This window comes from Vanessa tameamea, chromosome 27 (assembly GCF_037043105.1).
Source record: "Vanessa tameamea isolate UH-Manoa-2023 chromosome 27, ilVanTame1 primary haplotype, whole genome shotgun sequence".
Taxonomy (NCBI): Eukaryota; Metazoa; Arthropoda; class Insecta; order Lepidoptera; family Nymphalidae; genus Vanessa; species Vanessa tameamea.
In genome coordinates, this window is record NC_087335.1 from 3,734,765 (window position 1) to 3,753,655 (window position 18,891).

Consider the following 18,891-nt stretch of genomic DNA (forward strand, 5'->3'; position numbering starts at 1 on the left):
GCCGCGAGTGGCAACTAGTAGTTCATATTTAAATGTGACTTTGCATTGTGTGGAGCAAGTACGTGTCTTAGAATAACTTTGTAAAACCTCGCCCTAATTTTTCCCTCATTACGTTATCAGGGAAGTTTCACACGTTACTATAATTGTAATTGCAATTTCAACTCTAACACATAGCTGTAACGTTCATAGTACAATGAACGATTTTTGATATTCCATAATTACTAAAATATTTCATATGATCTTTATTACAAGGGATTAAGAGCTCTATTTAAATACTTAGCCTTGTATTCGATATTTAAATATTTTTCTTTTAGGTATAATGATTTTAATTGTAGTGTTTTGTGGATTTTTCTTGAAAGTACCTGCAGTAGTTTATTTGATAAAGTTAGATTTTGACACCATACATTTGTTAACAAAATAAATATACTATTTTAGTTGATTTGGATTCTACAAAGATTCTACAAAGTAGAACCAACAAGAAACTCAGTAGGTACTAACTCTCATTCTCAAATCAAATACACTATGTAAAATGTCAACCTGTCAAACAAAAAAAAAATATATATAAAAACTATTTACGTGAGGGGGTGGGGGGTACAGGTGTAAGGTATCCTATGTTCTTTTGTACCTGACAGTGTGTATGTATGTATTATGAATAATCGCTAGTAGTAATTAAGACGCGAAAACAGTAACTTCACTTTAATATTTATTAAATTAAATAGTTAAAAATCTTTACAATTATTTTCAATTAATAAATAATAGTTTCCAAAGTTACACGTAATTATATTTCCACGATTTAATAAAACAAGGTACTAAAATAACGTCACAGCCGAACATTGGACGACCATTTTGATAAGCGATGTCGCCTTAGGGAAATACGCGAGCCAAACTAAATTATATTTGTAATAAATGATATAAATTATATGACAAATGTGCTTAGGGCGTGAGGGGTGCTATGTTCTTATAAGATCATATAAATAATGTAATTTTCGCTTTTGTTTTTGATGCATATTTACTTTTAATCAATTCCATTATGAGAAAAGTCATTAACAATGAAATCTATATATCAATATATATTCTATACGGGGGTATGTATCAACGCAATAGATCACAAAAATATGATTTTTAGAATTTTTGTCTGTTTATCTGTTCGTTTGTTACCGCTAATATCTGAATCAGCTTAACCGATTTTGACAAGGTTTGCACTGATGTACTATAACTTTGGAGTAACATATAGCGTTTCTTTTATTAAAAGCAGGATGTTATGGTACCAAGGCTGATGAGATTAAAACCTTTTCAAAGAGTTCCAGTGGTTCACGCGAACGGAGTCACTTGCACCAGCTAGTCGTTAATATTAATGTAGAACCAGTTGTTTGTTTTTCAATCATATCTTTTTTATAGTTGACAAATATAAACATTTAGAAAGAGAATTCTCATGAAATAGCAAGACTCAATGATGAGAATTAGGAGTGAATATGTCATGTTATTGGAAGATATGTCATTGGTACGCGTATGGGCAAATAAACCACCTACCTACTTACTCAATGCTAAGTGGTAATCAAGGCTATTGACATTGGCGCTGAATGAAATTTAAATAATTTCGTATATAACCAATGCTCCACCAACAGGGAACCGAGATGTTATTTCCCTTGTGCCTGTTGGCTCACATTGGCCAACATTGGCTCATTCATCTTCAAATCGGAAAATAAAAATACTAAGTATTACTCATTGAAATAGAATATATGGTGTAAAGCCACCCAGCGTGCTTAGCGTTAAAGGAAAACATTGTAAGAAAACCAGTATCTTAAAATGCATTGGAGCAGTGAGGTGGAATTAGCTCCAACCTTCCTACTATAAAGAAGAACCGCTCTTGCGTCAGCTCCTCTAGGTGCTTACTAAGTCTAGTTATATGAGGGCGCAGCTCAGAAGTTCTCTGCAAAAGCCATAGCACTTCGTGTGTATATTGTTGCATGTGATCACGCACAGGCTGAATATGATAAGTGAGTGTGAGTTTGATGATGAGTTTTTTAATCGAGCACCAATCGAATTCCTGTTTGATACATTATACAGAGCAACTTAAACAATTGACCATCATATCCCTTTGCCTATGTTTTGTAATTACATAAAAAAAAATGATTCCGCGTGGAATGCTACCAGTATTACTTCGTTGAATCGCAAATTCGTTCTTCTGCGAACAATTTAACCATCCTCCTGTGTAATAACTGAAGAGCAACATTTAAAAAAAGAATCTTGCATAGCTTTAGCTTTACCAGTCATATTAATATCGTTGAAAGACTAATCAACATAGATAGTCAACTGATTAAATCATTTGCTTTCCAAAGCCCCGATTTGCTAAAAGCAAATGAACTAACAAATTCAGCGTAATGTGGTTTCCGTAGATGATTAACATTTCTCGGTACGCTAAATTACTTTGAATAGCGTCGTAATGCATTAAATGTGACAATAATTTCACACTCGAAAGCCAATTTGATTCAAATAGTTGCTTTTTGAACAATGGATGCAAAATGTACGCATGACGGACCACGTTAAGTAGAAGCAGATTCAAATTAACCAGACATAGACGGGAGAATTATTTGGCAAATACAGCCGAGATAACCCAGTGGCTAGAACTCATGCATCTTAAGCCGATGATCGCCGGTTCAAACCCAGGCAAGCACTTAATTTTCATGTGCTTAAATTGGGTTCTCGTACTTGGCGGTGAGCCGAGATGGCCCAGTGGTTAGAACGCGTGCATCTTAACCGATGATTTCGGGTTCAAACCCAGGCAGGCACCACTGAATTTTCATGTGCTTAATTTGTTTATAATTCATCTCGTGCTCGGCGGTGAAGGAAAACATCGTGAGGAAACCTGCATGTGTCTAATTTCAACGAAAATCTGCCACATGTGTATTCCACCAATCCGCATTGGAGCAGCGTGGTGGAATATGCTCCATACCTTCTCCTCAACGGGAGAGGAGGCCTTAGCCCAGCAGTGGGAAATTTACAGGCTGATTATGTATGTTTATGTACTTGGCGGTGAAGGAAAACAACGTAAGGAAACCTGCATGTGTCTAATTTCAACGAAATTCTGCCATATGTGTAAATACCAACTCATATTGGAGCAGCGTGGTGGAATATGCTCAAAACTTCTCCTTAAAGGGAGAGGAGGTATTAGCCCAGCACTGGGAAATTTACAGGTTACTGTTACTGTCCTGTACTGTCCAATGACAAATGGGCTACTTTTTTGGTTAGTAATCAATACTGCTGATAGACATTGGCCTCGTATGATATTTTAACCATTCTTACATAAATAATGTGCCACCTACATTGAAAACTGAGATGGTACGTCTCTTGTGCCTGTAGTTGCCTGGTACTGAAGGTACACGGGATCATCCACACACCAGAACACAACAATATTAAGTATACTTGATTTATTAAAAGTATAATATCTCGCCTTATTGCCACTGGTGACAGGTTCACTTTTTGCCCAGAGGATCGGAATTGCGATTCAGCGGGGAAATTCTGCTAGCATTCTTGCCACCATTCCACGTGGTCATGATTTATACAGTAACTATTTTTAATACTTATTCGTATATAGTTAAAGACTTAGGACTTCTTATGTAATTCTTATGTAAATAAATGTAGTGAAAGAAACGTATCATATAACTTAAAAAATGTTCAAGTATTTTCTGATTTTTTTTATTGATACGTTTCCATAATTTAATTCGAGTTTGGTAGTGATTTTAGTATATTTTCCATGTCAATGTGTGTGGCAGTTCCATTAAATACATCATGCAGTGGATTACACGGTTAATACCCTTTCAATGTTATTTGGAAAAAAATAATATAATAAATAAAGCATAATGTTGTATCTATATATAATTATCTATTTATTTTTTTTACGTGAGAACCGTGGCCGGTTTGAAGGGTGGGTGGGCCAGTGATACGTCAGGGACATAACATTTTAGTTGCCAATGTTGGTGACGCATTGTCAATGTAGGGAATCGGTAATAGTTCCCACATCGCCAATGTCTATGAGCGGTGGTGACCACCCACCAAAAGTTGGCATTATTGGTCGTCCACCAATTACATAAAATAAAAAAAATCTAAGCTTCAAAAGTTGCGTAGAAGATTACGATGATGATGAAAGATTAGAGATTGCCATTAATTTTCCATTTGGCAAGTTAATTTTATTCAATCAAATACCAACCAGAATTTAAATTAACTCAATTGACGTGTAACAATAAACCTTACCAAGAAAACTGGTTTGTAAAAATCCTTGAATTTTCTTTGAAGACATAAAATAGGTCAACAGCTCTACCTTCTTTAGATGGCTCGTAATCGGAAATTGAAACAAATCAACATTAACTCGAAAATCGCGTGACGAGTTCTAATAACTCAGATACGAAACGAGTTCAGAGCAATCGACTTAAGGATTGGTTCTAATAACTTAAGATTTTAGGCTTCGACAAATAAAATCGAGCTTTTTATTACAATGTAGCGTGAGCATTTAGTTCCAGTCACAGAGTCTAGGGGCGTTCCTCAACTTTCTGACAGCGTTAATTAGCTCATCTAATTAGTCAATCACATTGCCTTAATTGCGCTGTTAAGATAATTTATATTATTATTATTTTATGATAATAAGTATTTGTACGGCGAAATATGCGACCTGATGGTGGATGGTCACCCCCGCCTATAGACATTGCTGTGTGTGCTGCAAGAAATATTAACCATTCCCTACATTGCGAATACACCACCAACATTGGGAACTAAAATTTGATGTCTCTTCCGTCTCAAGTAACACTTACTCTTCAAACCGGAACACAATAATACTATTTAATGCTGTTTGGCGGTAGATTATCTAATGACTGGGTGGTACCTGTCTAGGCGGGCTTGCACAAAGATCTACCTACCAACCAAATAAACAACTATTGTGTAATTTTATGTCATTATTACGATAAAGTATATATTTTTAAGATTGAAGATTTAATAGCACAATGATTTAAAACCGCCTAGTGATGTAAAAAGTTGCTTGATCGTTTCTGACCCCTTGGGCTGTTGTTGTCCCCACTCCTAACCTAAGTTTTAAACTTAAATGGAGGGCTAAATAGGAATATTAGTAATTCCTTATAATGGGGAATTGCTACTATTCGTATAAAAAGATCTCTTTTATTTATATACACAAAAATAAAGACGGCTATGTTAAATCCTTTATATACTTTATATCCAGAATAACGAGGTCTATATACTCCTTAGACTGAATAAGGACTGCCTCACAAGGTTAGTGGCTAAGTGCATCAAAGAGACACTTTCTACATTTTTAATAACTCGTTGAAACAACTTGTCGCATGTTGACTCATCTACATCGGCATCTACACTCGAGTGACCTTAATCTTCTAGTCTGTAAAACTTGAAGCTTTTAATACATAATCTAGTTTTAAATCGACTTCAAGGGGTAACTGTTTTATTCCTATAATCATACCCAAAAGTGTTAAATTTTGTTTGTTTTTTTTCTAAATTTGCACATAAATTGAGTAGCTCACTTGACTCTAATGAAGATAAGGCTTTAGCCCAGCATTGGGATAGTTAGTAGATATTTATTTATTACTTATGCATTTTTATTACTTATTTATTTACGTCAATCTTAACAGAATATTGTTGATCTTATTTTAATATAAAGCAAGACATTACTAAGAGTTTTCACATGCTTAATTTGTGTTTATAATGAATGTCGAGTTTGGAAAATTTAGGAAAACATTTGTCTGGTGGAATTTTGCCAAATGCGTACCAATTCGAATTTGAGCAATGAGATGGAATAATAATGTCCTTTTCTTAATAAAAAAAGCTTCTATATATCTACACAGGTTGTTATTTACAATAGAAAATTTAATCTGTTTAACATTATTCTGAGATTAAAAATAATATTATGTAAGCAAAATATTACGCATGAGAAAATCATACACATTATTTTCAGAATTTTGAAAAAAATGGCATCCAATACTATATTCAAATAGGCTACTATTAAATTTGGTATGTTACAGGATTGAATCAAATTTAAAGCTATCACCGATTCAATGCTAAAATGAAAGCTGGAAAATACATTTAGAAAAAATCATTTATATTAAACATTTGTTTTTCTTTGGCTAGACCAAAAGTATTACAGTGATTTATTATTAAACAGATATAATGCAACATATTATAATAAATTTCTCCTCACTATAGCCATTGTTTTTGGAACAATTTCAGTTCTGAATTCGAATGTATGCCTCGCTTTACTCGTAGTGCTTCTTCAATTTTGGCAACTCTTCAAAATTTCCATTCCGCTGATTGCAGTTCCGAAAATGTTTCTTTTGTAACGTCCTGAATATTTTAACCGTCTTTTGTTTAAGTTAAATGTTAAATTATATTGCAATAAGGTCGAATTAGAAATTGGCGTTTTTTAATTTTCAATATAGGATAATAAATTTATATCATTTCAAAATGTGCTTGCTCTTTGCTTTCTTTCTAAATTATTGCTCTTAGATGAGCTAAATAGCTTCAAAATATAGATGTTTGAAGGAGGTTATATAAATATATCGTTGATATAATCTATACTTTTCATCGTGTAAGTTGAAGAAATAATCACGAATGTTCATCTTTAGGGTGCCGTACCCAAAGAGTAAAAATAGGACCCTATTACTGAGACTTCGCTGTTTGTCCGTCCGTTTGTCTGTCTGTCATCAGGCTGTATCTCAAGAACCGCGATAGCTAGACAGTTGAAATTCACATTATGTATTTCTGTTGCTGCTATAACAAAAAATACTCAAAACAAAATAAAATAAATATTTAGAGGGCTCCTATACAAAAAATGCCATGATTTGTCTATTTTTGCTCGATATGAATAAATGGCAATAGTTAGGCACTTGAAATATTCTCAAAATACTTAATTGTATATTTACTTTAATAATAAATAATAAAATAAAAACAATAACAATAATGGTATGGAATCCTTCATGAGCGACTCCTACTTGCATTTGGCGAGTTTTTTTTATTAATTAAGTGTTCAACCCAGAATATAGTAAATTTTATTGTCCCTGGATTCGAATTTGGAACTTTATGTAGCGCCCTAAGTTGATCACTGAACATACATAACCTTAAATCCTCCCACATATAACCCTTAGGTTTTTTAACGAAGAAGCGACATTAAATGACGAAGAAATTGAACCCAATAAACATAAAGCAAAAAACTATATGACTTGGTATAAACTTGCCTTTATAACATCATCCTAAAGTGACTTTACAACCGACTGTTACAAGCTTTGACCTCGTTCCGTCGAAAATAAACGTTGTATCTGTAAGTTTAGTGTCACGCTTAGAACATCATTATTTTGTGGTACCACAGTTTAATGATGATCTTGACTTATCTTAACAGAGATTGGTCAGTCAACTTCTTAATCAAATTTCTTTAAGGCCGGCAATGCACCTGCAATCCCCCCGGTGTTGCAGATGCCCAAGGGCGGTGGTAGTCATTTTCCATCAAGTGAGCCTCTTGCTCGTTTGCCACCTATAACTAAAAAAAAACAAACACAAGCTCTTATCCAGTGAGATGGTATTCTGATATGATCTAAAGGACATCAAGAAGAAATTGTTTAGTACCAGATTGTATCTGATACTCAATACCCAAGGGATTCAGAACTCAATTTGGAACCATTCATGATCTGCAGCAGAACACGCTCTTCACTTAACCGATGCGACAGTTCCACCATTTTTTAGTATCTGGAAATTTTTCGTTTATCTATGAAGAGATGGTTGTTTTATAACAACTCTTGGCTCTAAGGTTTAGGCAAAGGATTCAAATTTTGTAACGCCTCGTCATCGCGCATTTGTATATATATAAATAATGTTTCTGTATTTCATGAAACTCAAGATATACTTTGTCTATGTATGATTGATATAGGTTCTCTACCCCTCGGGTTCTCCACCTGAGTAAATATTTGTAAGTGTTTAATTAGAACCGAGTATAGGTGATAGTCAGAAAAATGGCCACTTAATGGTAAGTGGTTACCACTACAACCATATCGCACTGTAAGAAATATTAAAAATACCTGACATCGTCTATACGCCGTTATCCTTGAGAACTATGATATATTCCTTGTGCAATTAGTTACACTGGCTCACTTAGTATTCTAGCTGGAAGACAACAATGTTAAGTATTGCTACTTCGTGGTAAAATATATGTTGAGAGGTTGGTACCCCTCTAGACGACCTGGACAAAGTCACCATGTAATTGTGATTTTATTATTATAACATATTATGGTTTCCAATAAGGACCAGGTTGATTAGGAGGTTTCATAACTATTTAAACTCTAATCTTCTCGAAACTCGTCACATATACCTCGAAACATAAGGTAAATGGTACCGACTTCAATTAATATAGCAACAGCCTGCTAATGTCCCATCGCTGGTCTAATCCTCTCCAATGTGGAGAAGTGGCAGATTTTCATCCAACGCAAGTATGCTCGTGATGTATTCAGAGCACGAGATGAATCAAAATCATAAATTAACTTCAAATTGGTTACTCGGCTTTCGGATTCGGATCCGCAATCTTCGGTTAACATTCACGTCGAAATAGTTTTTTATAATAATATTATGAACAATTATATAAACACAATCGGCTCAAAACGAACGTATTATGAGCATAAAGTATACTAACAGAAACTAGTAACGTAAAATCTAGCCTGTTAGTTTAGAAATATACGTTGTAGGAATTCTCTATCTAAACTGAGCAATTTCCTAGTTGTTACGGCCGTATTACCGAAACTTTATTCAAAACTAAAGCGATTTAGCGAATTTGGCAGAGTTTCCGGTTTAAAGGTCTGGACCGGTATAATTACAGACCTGTAAGACAACTTCGAGTTTAGCAGTTGGATGTATTGTTATTATCGTTTAGGTTAAATTGGTATTGATAATGAGAACATATTTGAAGAACCTTGGATTGTAGAGTACAAGTATAGAATCGTAAAATCAACGATTCAAGTTCCGGTAAGCACCAGATTAAAAGTGCCCAATTTGTCTTTGTAATTCGTCAAACAACTAACGTCACAACGTTTCGCCTATACTGATTGGTGTATAAATCCATGGCATGTTTTAGCTTTAATTTTCGTTTACGAACTGAACCGATAACCGATCACGAGATGAATTAAACATGTAACATAATCAGCCTGTAAATTTCCCACTGCTGGGCTAAGGCCTCCTCTCCCGTTGAGGAGAAGGTATGGAGCATATTCCACCACGCTGCTCCAATGCGGGTTAGAGGAATACACATGTGGCAGAATTTCGTTGAAATTAGACACATGCAGGTTTCCTCACGATGTTTTTCTTTACCGCCGAGCACGAGATGAATTATAAACAAATTAAGCACATGTAAATTCAGTGGTGCCTGCCTGGGTTTGAACCCGAAATCATCGGTTAAGATGCACGCGTTCTAACCACTGGGCCATCTCGGCTCATAGAGAGATGAATTAAATACACATTAATCAAACGAAAACTCAGTGGTATTTGCCTGGGTTTGAGATTCACGTGTTTGAACCACTGGGCTGTCTGGGATATTTCTCTAGCGATATCCAGCATCGTCTTATGGCTTACTTATAACTTTAATTAAAACCTGTCACATTCCTAATTGCTTTATCGACAGATACTTTATCGTTACCACAAGACAAGCAAGGACTTATATTGAATGAAACCACAGGCGGTTACTTTAGTTTTAACGTTTAATATAGACTAGAGTAGACTCACGTATTACGTCACTAGTTCTATTTTAATCTATAGTAAAATTTAGCTGAAAAATAGGGTATTATCCAAACAATGTGCAAAGGTCGTCTTATGTCTTTTAATTGATACATTTTAGAGAACATTTTTCATAAAACGTCTTATAGATGTAATGTGTGAAAATTCCGACATTAATGATGAATACATTTATATGATTATATTATTTCTAATTATTACAAATCGATATTTGTAAAATTTTCTGCACAATATTACTAGTGATCGCTCATTGGTCCAAATTCGACCGTCATTAATTCCTAACGAAAATATAAGATACATTGATACGAAAGATAGGAAAAGTTAGGCTCAATAGGACAATACGTTGTCATTATAACATAAAAAAATAATTAAATAGAGCGTCATCGACTTTTAACTTTGACATGACGTGTGTTGTCATTGTCAGTGAGCGTAAGATTGCTAAAGTATATATGTGTGCGTATGTCAAACGCATGGCAGTGTGTAATGTTTTTATCATTACGTCATGGTGTTCAATCTCGAAGGCAAGTTGTCTGTGGACACAAGTATGCATATTTTTTTGCATGCATGCATATCTTAAAGTCTGACGGTCTAAAGATATGTTAAAGTTTACTATTAAGATAACCAAGAGCTTTACGCATAAAAAGTTTTAATCGGCCTGACACTGAATCGAATCCGATACTTAAGATCGAAGGATGTTGCCACTACCAAGGCAACTAACTAAATCATGACACCGATTAAGAGGAAGTATTGGTACGTTAAAAACAATGAAAATACGTTGATTTGAAATCATTTTCAGTAATTTTCCTACCAAAAGTTTACAGCTACATTGGAAATTGAAAACTGCCATTACGGCAAATATTAATTAATTCCAATTGTGTCGTATAATATGAAAAATAGTATAAATTAACATTTACTGTAATATCATGTGGTCATTTGGCAGTATTGCCAATGGAATTGGATTAGAGAAATTGGCAATGTTATATGGAAAGAGGGATCGTTACTATATGTCGAGAAAGCCCAATCTTGGCAATCAGTGTCCATAGATCAAACACTTCTGGCACTGCTAAGAACTTTTGCACAAATTAGAAATTATATATAATGTAGTTATTTATTTATGTTTGTGTGATGACCTATGACGTCACAAGAAAGTCACGACATTCATTATTTATATCTGTATAAGTAACAGCTTCTAAATATGCAACTGGACTAATACCTCCTCTCCTTCTGTGGGGATGGTTTGAAGTATTTTCCACCACGCTGCTCCAATGCGGATTGGTAGACACACATTTGACATTCATCCGACACACGTACGTAACCTTATGAAGTTTTTCTTCATCGTCGAGCACGATATGAACTGTAAAAACAAATTAAATACATGAAATGTTTCTGGTGCTTGCCCGGTATTGAATCCGCAATCCAAATAAGGTACGTGCCTTAACAACTATACAATCTCGACTGCTGTATTAAAACTAAATGACTACATTTAAAATATTTACATGCGGTTGAATATTTAATTTATATAAATGTTGATGAAACCGCATATTACCGGTAAATTGTGCAAGATAATTTAAATGGGATTGTAATAAATTTCCGGTAAATTTTTCCAACGGAAAAGAATAAATCTTGCACTAAGATAAATCTCTTTCTTTTGAGCGCAGCGTATTCCAGAATTTTTCAGCAATCGTAACTTAAAAATTCTTTTAGAGAAATAAATCTACATTTATCAAGTACGGGATAACACGTTGTTTTACTTAAATAATCATTGATGTTTAAAATATATTTACGTATTTATTGCGTCAAGGGAGAAGAGAAAATTCGTTTATAAATATTTAAATTAGAATTAAAATAGCCGACCACTTTTCAGCTTATTTCGAATTTAAATAAAAAACGAAGGAAAAATTTATAAGTAAAAGTTTTTGTTTGTTAAATATTTGTTTATTATAAATATTTTAAACATACTTGTATAAAGCGAACATTTTAAGAATTTTTGTTTTTTAATTATAACCAACCTTCTTGGTGAATATTTAAATTTATAAAACTAAGTCTAGTCTTTTTTAGGCTGTCCGTAACTTGTTTGTTATCTTTCGTGTTGGATTTTATTAGATTTGATCGCATTCATACAATATTTTCTCTTGGAAGGCTGAAGTACTTAATTAATTCATATTTAAGTTAATCGTATTAGTAACGTGGTAGAATAATCTTGCCCACACTTGCAGAGGTTGACTTTTGTCCAGCAGCGTGTCTTCATGTTCGTGTCTCATTTCTTCATTTCATTGTGACTTTGTATCAACAAAATACTAATCGTAAAATGACATGTTTTTACGTCATTTTGTTTATTATGATTACATATAATTTTGAATACTTCTACGATCGCTAAGAATATGCTGCGTCATCATGTATCAATTCCAATCCTGTAATAAAATATGATTGATTTCGATGATAGTACATAAATATATACACTTTTTTTTCATCATCCGTCAATATTCATCATACTAGTGGCAGGTGTACAATTTTAAACATTATAGGCTGAACAAGATTATTTTTAGAATATTCAAAATTGGTTTCCAATTGCGGTTTTGCCCCCCCTTTGTTACCGTACATCAAAAGTAACATTCTGTGTATATCTCACAGCTGAGGTGTCCTTTCCTTAAGCATTGCTGATTGGTTTCTACACATGTGCCAGAATACCATCCGACACAGGCAAGTTTCCTCGCTATCTTCACCAGTAAGAGATGAATTATTAAGACAATTTATCAAATGAAATTTTAATGCTTGTCTAGATTGGAACTGATACTAAACGGACAGACAATGGTAGATTTAAATTGAATGTAATCCTATTCGAATAAAGCATATTTAGATTTGACTCGATTTGAAACGACAGTTGCTCACCCTCGATACACTTTAGGTGTCGAAATTTTAATAAAATTATAAAATAATAACTATGAAAAATATAAAGAAAAGATTTATATTACAAAATGTTTCCTTAAATCATTATAGTCAAACCTACTTGGCCTAATTAAACTCGTAAAATGTAATCTAGCACCAAAAGTAGTCTCTAAAATGGAATCCGTTTTTCCTTTGAATTCAACGTCTTCATGACAACGCTTTTATGTCTCATGCATTTCATTTACTAAAATGGGGGCCTTTTTGCAAGCCGAGAAAATGCGTTCCATAAAAGGTTTCTTTTTGTGCACTTGAGTGGCAAGCTTTGAAACATTTATAGCAATATGAGATGTATACGTGACTTTGTTTGTTTTAAAAATTGACGCGGAATGTTCTGCTTTATGAATCAAGAGAGCTCTTAGTACACATTTTCGTCTATTGATATTCCCATAATGATTTTCTCATTTTAATATAGATTTACTGTAATAATAATTCAAAATCTCTCAACAAAAAGTCATATGAAATATAGACTATAATATTGTTATATTAAAAGGATGAAAGCACCAAAATATAGCATCACAGTTAATCAGTTTTCAACATTTTACAAATGAGATACGGAATGAGATTTTGTGGAATAGCAGAGAATATTTCGTTATTAATTTCACTTACTGGTGTTAAAATATCTTTATTCTATATCAGTGATCTCATTATAGAAAGATATTCGTATAACATAATATGTATTTTCAAAATATTTTGTGTTCGTCATAACAATTTCGAGTTTTTGTATATTTTCATATCTTCCTAATTTAAAACTGTATGTTTTATTAAGAATACTATAAATGCTAGAAGATCCCACACCTGCAGATAAACGCTTCAGAACTATTTGAATTACATACATAAAATATCACGAATATAACACAAAACTCTTGCGTTAATTAATAATTGTTAATTTTTCCACAGAGGAAAAACAAAAAGAACCTGCAGGGGAGTGCAACGACTCAGAAGCAGAGGCTGCGACGAAGATCCAGGCGGCGTTCCGGGGTCACCAGACGAGAAAGTCTATAAGTATGAAGGCGAACAAACCGAACCAGGAACCAGAGCCAGAGCCGACGAAGTCAGAGCTCGAGGCCGAATTCCGAGCTGATGATAAAGGTTGGTCTTAATTTATAAAGCTTAGATTATTAACATGTCAAAGATGAGAAAGCGTCGTAAGAAATAGCGTCCAACGGTTGGTCACTATGTACACGCATACTAGTAACATCGTGTGACGTATGACGAGTGTCAAGCGTTAGCTGTCACGCACACAAAGATAATAAAGTTGGGATGTTTGTTTTAGTTCTTTTGTAGTGCGATTCTATCGAGATATAAAAAAATATAAGTTAAAAAGTAATGTAGATGAAAATTGTCTTCGTAATAGACGTTACTTCTCTCTGTTTTATTAATGACCAAGTTTGAGATGAATCATAATATAACTTATAATATTTAATAAGTTTATGTTGTTAGAAAATTAAATGATATTCGTCAGACGAATCTATCTTCTATCATTAATTTTTAAATTTATTTATTTAAATCAATAATAAATTACATTCTAAATACGAAAGTTACGGCCGGCCGGAAGAGTAAAAATATATATCCAACTAGCTTTAATTGATAAAGAGTACAATAATTAATTCTAAAATATATGTCTATTGGTCGACGTGAGAACCAAATGTGATGTGATGATGACATCACACGGTAGCGCGATGAGTGTCCAGCAAGTCATGTTATGCTGCGTCTGCTCTCGTGCGAAATCCGCGGCGGCCGGACTGATTTGTGCTGCGCTGCCCTAGCGCAACCGATGCCGTTGCGGATTCAGGTGAAGCGTTTACGTCGTGCTAAAATTTTAAATGACGTATGTAACACACTCATACATGAAGGCGATATGTAATAAATATATATAAGATTTTTTCTAGTATTCTTTTTATTAGGACGACACAGTTAATGAAACACAATTGAGTTTCTCTGTAAAAAGAGATTTATTTGTTTAATTTTACAATAATAAAAAATAAAATAAAAGTTTGTATTTACCTACGCATTATTTTACAAAAATAAAATTTACGCACCTGTAAAAAGACAAACGACATTTAATGTTTATTTATTAACAATGTCTGTTCCTAAATCACAAGATACTTTATACTTTACTTTTCACAATCACGAGATTGATTCGAGGTTAATATTTTTCATGGCTAACAAAATTTAGTTGTCATGTCACTGCGCGTTCGATGACGGTTTATGCGCGGAATTCAAATTAAAGAAAAATGTTTTTTTTTCTTTACATATATTCAAGTCAAGATAACTTAATAAATTAATAAATGAAAAAATAACATACAAAAAAGGCTAATTAGAAAAAAAACAATTAGATATATCAATGGGCTTCTGTAACCGAACTGTGATGTCGTCTTCGTTTCGGATCGATGATACTACGAGATAGGCCAAATATGAATTCGCGGCCCCCTCAGGGAGGCTATTTAGGAACCTATTCTAAGAACAACTATTAATTAAACCATAATATATTGAAGATAATATTTCTTACATATATATATTATATTTACTTACATTGCTTAGAAATTTTGTTTAGAATTTTCACATATCAGTAATCAAATAGGTAACAGGGCTCAAAAACAGCAGGAATGCCGACGACAAGAGTCCTCGTTATTGTATCATTAAGATAACCGGAGCGGAACAGAATCTGAATTCCTTAGACAAGAAATACTGCGTAAGCCGTTGTTCCCAAGAATATAACAAAACGATAAGTATTTTTTTTTATTAACAAAACACTGTTTCTATATATATTAGTTTTATTTAATTATAAATTTCAATAAACAATCATTTTTAATATTTATGTACAGTCAGAGTAAGAAAACCTTCGTCAGTTTTCAAATTCATTCCTTTATCAAGTCTTAAACTCTTAGTACCCTTTGAAACTAAAGCACTAAACAGACAACTGCATATAAATTTGAACTAACATAGTATGATAACTTGGTTCAAATTAGTGTAACATCTTTGGACTACGTCTAGTGTCATATGATTATGAAACCTTTTTAATGGCCTAATTAGTCATTACAAGATTTAAATTAGATATGATATCTTCTACTAAATTGTCAAAGTCTGTCAGTGTCATATATTTTCTTGCAATATCTTGCAATCTTAGAATAAAAATGCTTGTAATATTATTCCGCCGTTATTTTACGTGACGGTTAATGTAATGACGCGACATCTGATGAGTGGTTCCATCGGCACCGTGAAGTGGTGGTGATTCCTTGGCCTGCAAAATCGGCGGATATAAACCCATACAATTGCTTGTTGCATCACGAACCCAGTTTAATTCTTGAATAAAGAATAAATACACGAATAAATGTTACGTCTTCAAATCCTTTATATATTTAAATGTAAATAAATTTACATAAATATATCCAATGTACACTTTACTTAATAAATAAACGTTTCTTATAATTTTACTTGTAGAAATGCTTGTTTTGCGCCAGTGAAGATACGCAATGCGGTAAAGGCCTGAATATTTTATCAATTTTCTTTGAACTACAAATAAGTTGGTATTAAGACTTCATGCTACTAGTGGCATGGCTGACTGGGATCCTGTATCTGCAGGCATATAAGTTTTGAATAACATAATTTAAACCAAAACATATATTAAATTTTTGAAACTTCATATACATATAACAAAATTGTAACTAAGCCGCGGCTACGTTGAATAACTTTGGAATTTTAAATTGAATTTTGGAAAACATTTTGGAATATCTTTTCAACATATAAAATATTCTTTACTACGGGTAAATATTTAATTCTGAAGAGATACTAAATTTCTAAACATTTTACTTGGTAGGGTTTTGTGCAAGCCCGTCTGGGTAGGTACCACCCACTCATTATATATTCTACTGCTAAGCAGCAATACACAGTATTGCTATATACCGGCTTAAATGGTGAGTGAGCCAGTGTAATTACAAGGGACATAACATCTTAGCTCCCAAGGTTGGTGGCGCATGGGCGATGTAAGAAATGGGTAATATTTCTAACAGCGCTTATGTCTATGGGGTGGCCACTTACCATCATTTGCTCGTCCGCAAATGATAGAAATATGATAAAAAAAAATAATAGAAATAATTATTGATTCTTATTTTAATGTTAGTGTCGATTTCATATAATTCCTTATAAAATAAAAAGTTAACATGGTAGTTAGTAGAGATGAAGATTTTTTTTTTTATAACTTTTTCACATAACCGGTTTACAGTGACGTATGATTAATTCCATTTCAAGCGTGTTGTGTTGCGAAACAATTTAAATGGGAGAGACAGGAAATGAACCCGAATTTAAACGTAAATGAAAGACCTGTTTTAATTTGCATTTTCATGTATATATTTTTCAGTTTTTTATTTGCTTATTGTTAAATCTTTGTAATTTATTACTCTTCGAATAAAAATATGTTAAAGTATAATACATGATATCTGAATTGGAACGATTGTATTTTACATTAACATGAAGAAATTATTCTAGAAGATAAATTAATTTTGTGTTATAGGAGTTATATTTTATATAAAATTAAAATTAAACAGAATTCTAAGACAGCATAAAATACATAGATTTAAAAGATAACATCAATAAACGGGTAACATTAACTAAGTCACTGATAATTGTTTACTAAAAGATTTTATATGTATGTATTAAAAAATATATCTGAAATTGTGTCGAACCTTCAATTATTTTTTTTACTCTGTGCTAATTATGACTTTGTGGATAGGCACTGAATGATACGGTCATAACCAAAAATAATTAAATGTATTAGAAATAATAAAATTTAAGGAATTACTGATATACCTATTTACCCCTCCAATTTTCAAAGCTTTAAGGTCAACAGCCCAAGATGTCAGGATCGAACCTGCTACTTTTAACATCGTTGGCGGCCTGTAAACCAGTTCGCTATTGACGCTTCACACGCTCTTATTTTTGATATTACAGATCTCTCTTGATATGCGCCCGCCTTACATTAGTGTGACACTCGTACCTACATGAGGTCTTAGTGTGTGTGACGACTAACATAACAGTAGAGTCAGCAAAAAAATACAAATTAGATAATATTTGTTAAAATTAAACTATAGTGGATTATGGAGAGGCCTGTCTTTGTGAGTGAATATATCAATACGTTTTGGCAAATGGTTTAACGTTTAATAAGTACAGCTCTGATTGAAAAAGGTTTTGACTTGATTATATCTTGACGTCATCGAGTTTTTCATCAGCTTAGTCAAGAAGATCACAGTTCAGTTGAAACTTTGCATTGTATATTGCTATAACAAAAACTAATGACCAACCGTTTGTTATAGAGCATTTGCTTAACTATCGATAAATTTAACAAGTTTATAAATTATGGACCAAAGGGAGCGAGGCCGCCTAGCTGCAGAATCGCTTCAATATTAATAACGTAGATACAAAGATAAATTGTGCTGGACGTTACGCAATTGAACCCTTAGGTCTTAAACAAATGTTTTTATTTGTAGGATAAATAGAGGTTAGGTTTTTCATAAAATTTGAAAAGATGTAACTTACGTAAAATATTCCGTTCATGTCTAACTACTTATACTAATAGCTGAAATTAGTAAATATACGATTCGAAGTACAAATCGGTCTAAGATATAATCCATAATAAGGAATTTTTACATTTTACATTAGCAGCCTGTAAATTTCCCACTGCTGGGCTAAGGCCTCCTCTCCCTTTGAGGAGAAGGTTTGGAGCATATTCCACCAAGCTGAGCAAATAAGACACATGTAGGTTTCCTCACGATGTTTTTCTTCACCGCCGAGCACGAGATGAATTATAAACACAAATTAAGCACATGAAAATTCAGTGGTGCCTGCCTGGGTTTGAACCCGAAATCATCGGTTAAGATGAACGCGTTCTAGCCACTAGGTCATCTCGGCTTTTTAATAAGGCATTGGTATGGTAGAAACCGCCACAACTACTCTTTGAATGCAGGTTTCACCGGCGGTATTTTCGAACCGATACAACTTGGCAACGTTCAACAAATAAGTCATTATATTTTGAAGGTCGGCAGCACACCTGCGAGTCCCTTGGTTTTGCTAAGGTCCATGGGCGGTTCTTTGCACCCATCCCATAAAAAATGTATCAATTGATAGATCGATCTGGAACCGGCGTCTTAATAACAAATTAATTTGAACAGT

The 18,891-nt window shown here is 33.4% G+C and overlaps 1 protein-coding gene across 1 annotated transcript in view; it reads left to right on the top strand.

Moving 5' to 3' along the window:
* The window catches only part of LOC113392055 (sperm surface protein Sp17), a 186,189-nt gene that overhangs the window by 86,438 nt on the left and 80,860 nt on the right, over positions 1–18,891 (top strand). Inside the window, exon 2 of the mRNA XM_026628288.2 lies at positions 13,624–13,815. Within this exon, the coding sequence (XP_026484073.1) occupies positions 13,624–13,815 (192 nt within the window). The remainder of the gene's footprint in view (positions 1–13,623; positions 13,816–18,891) is intronic.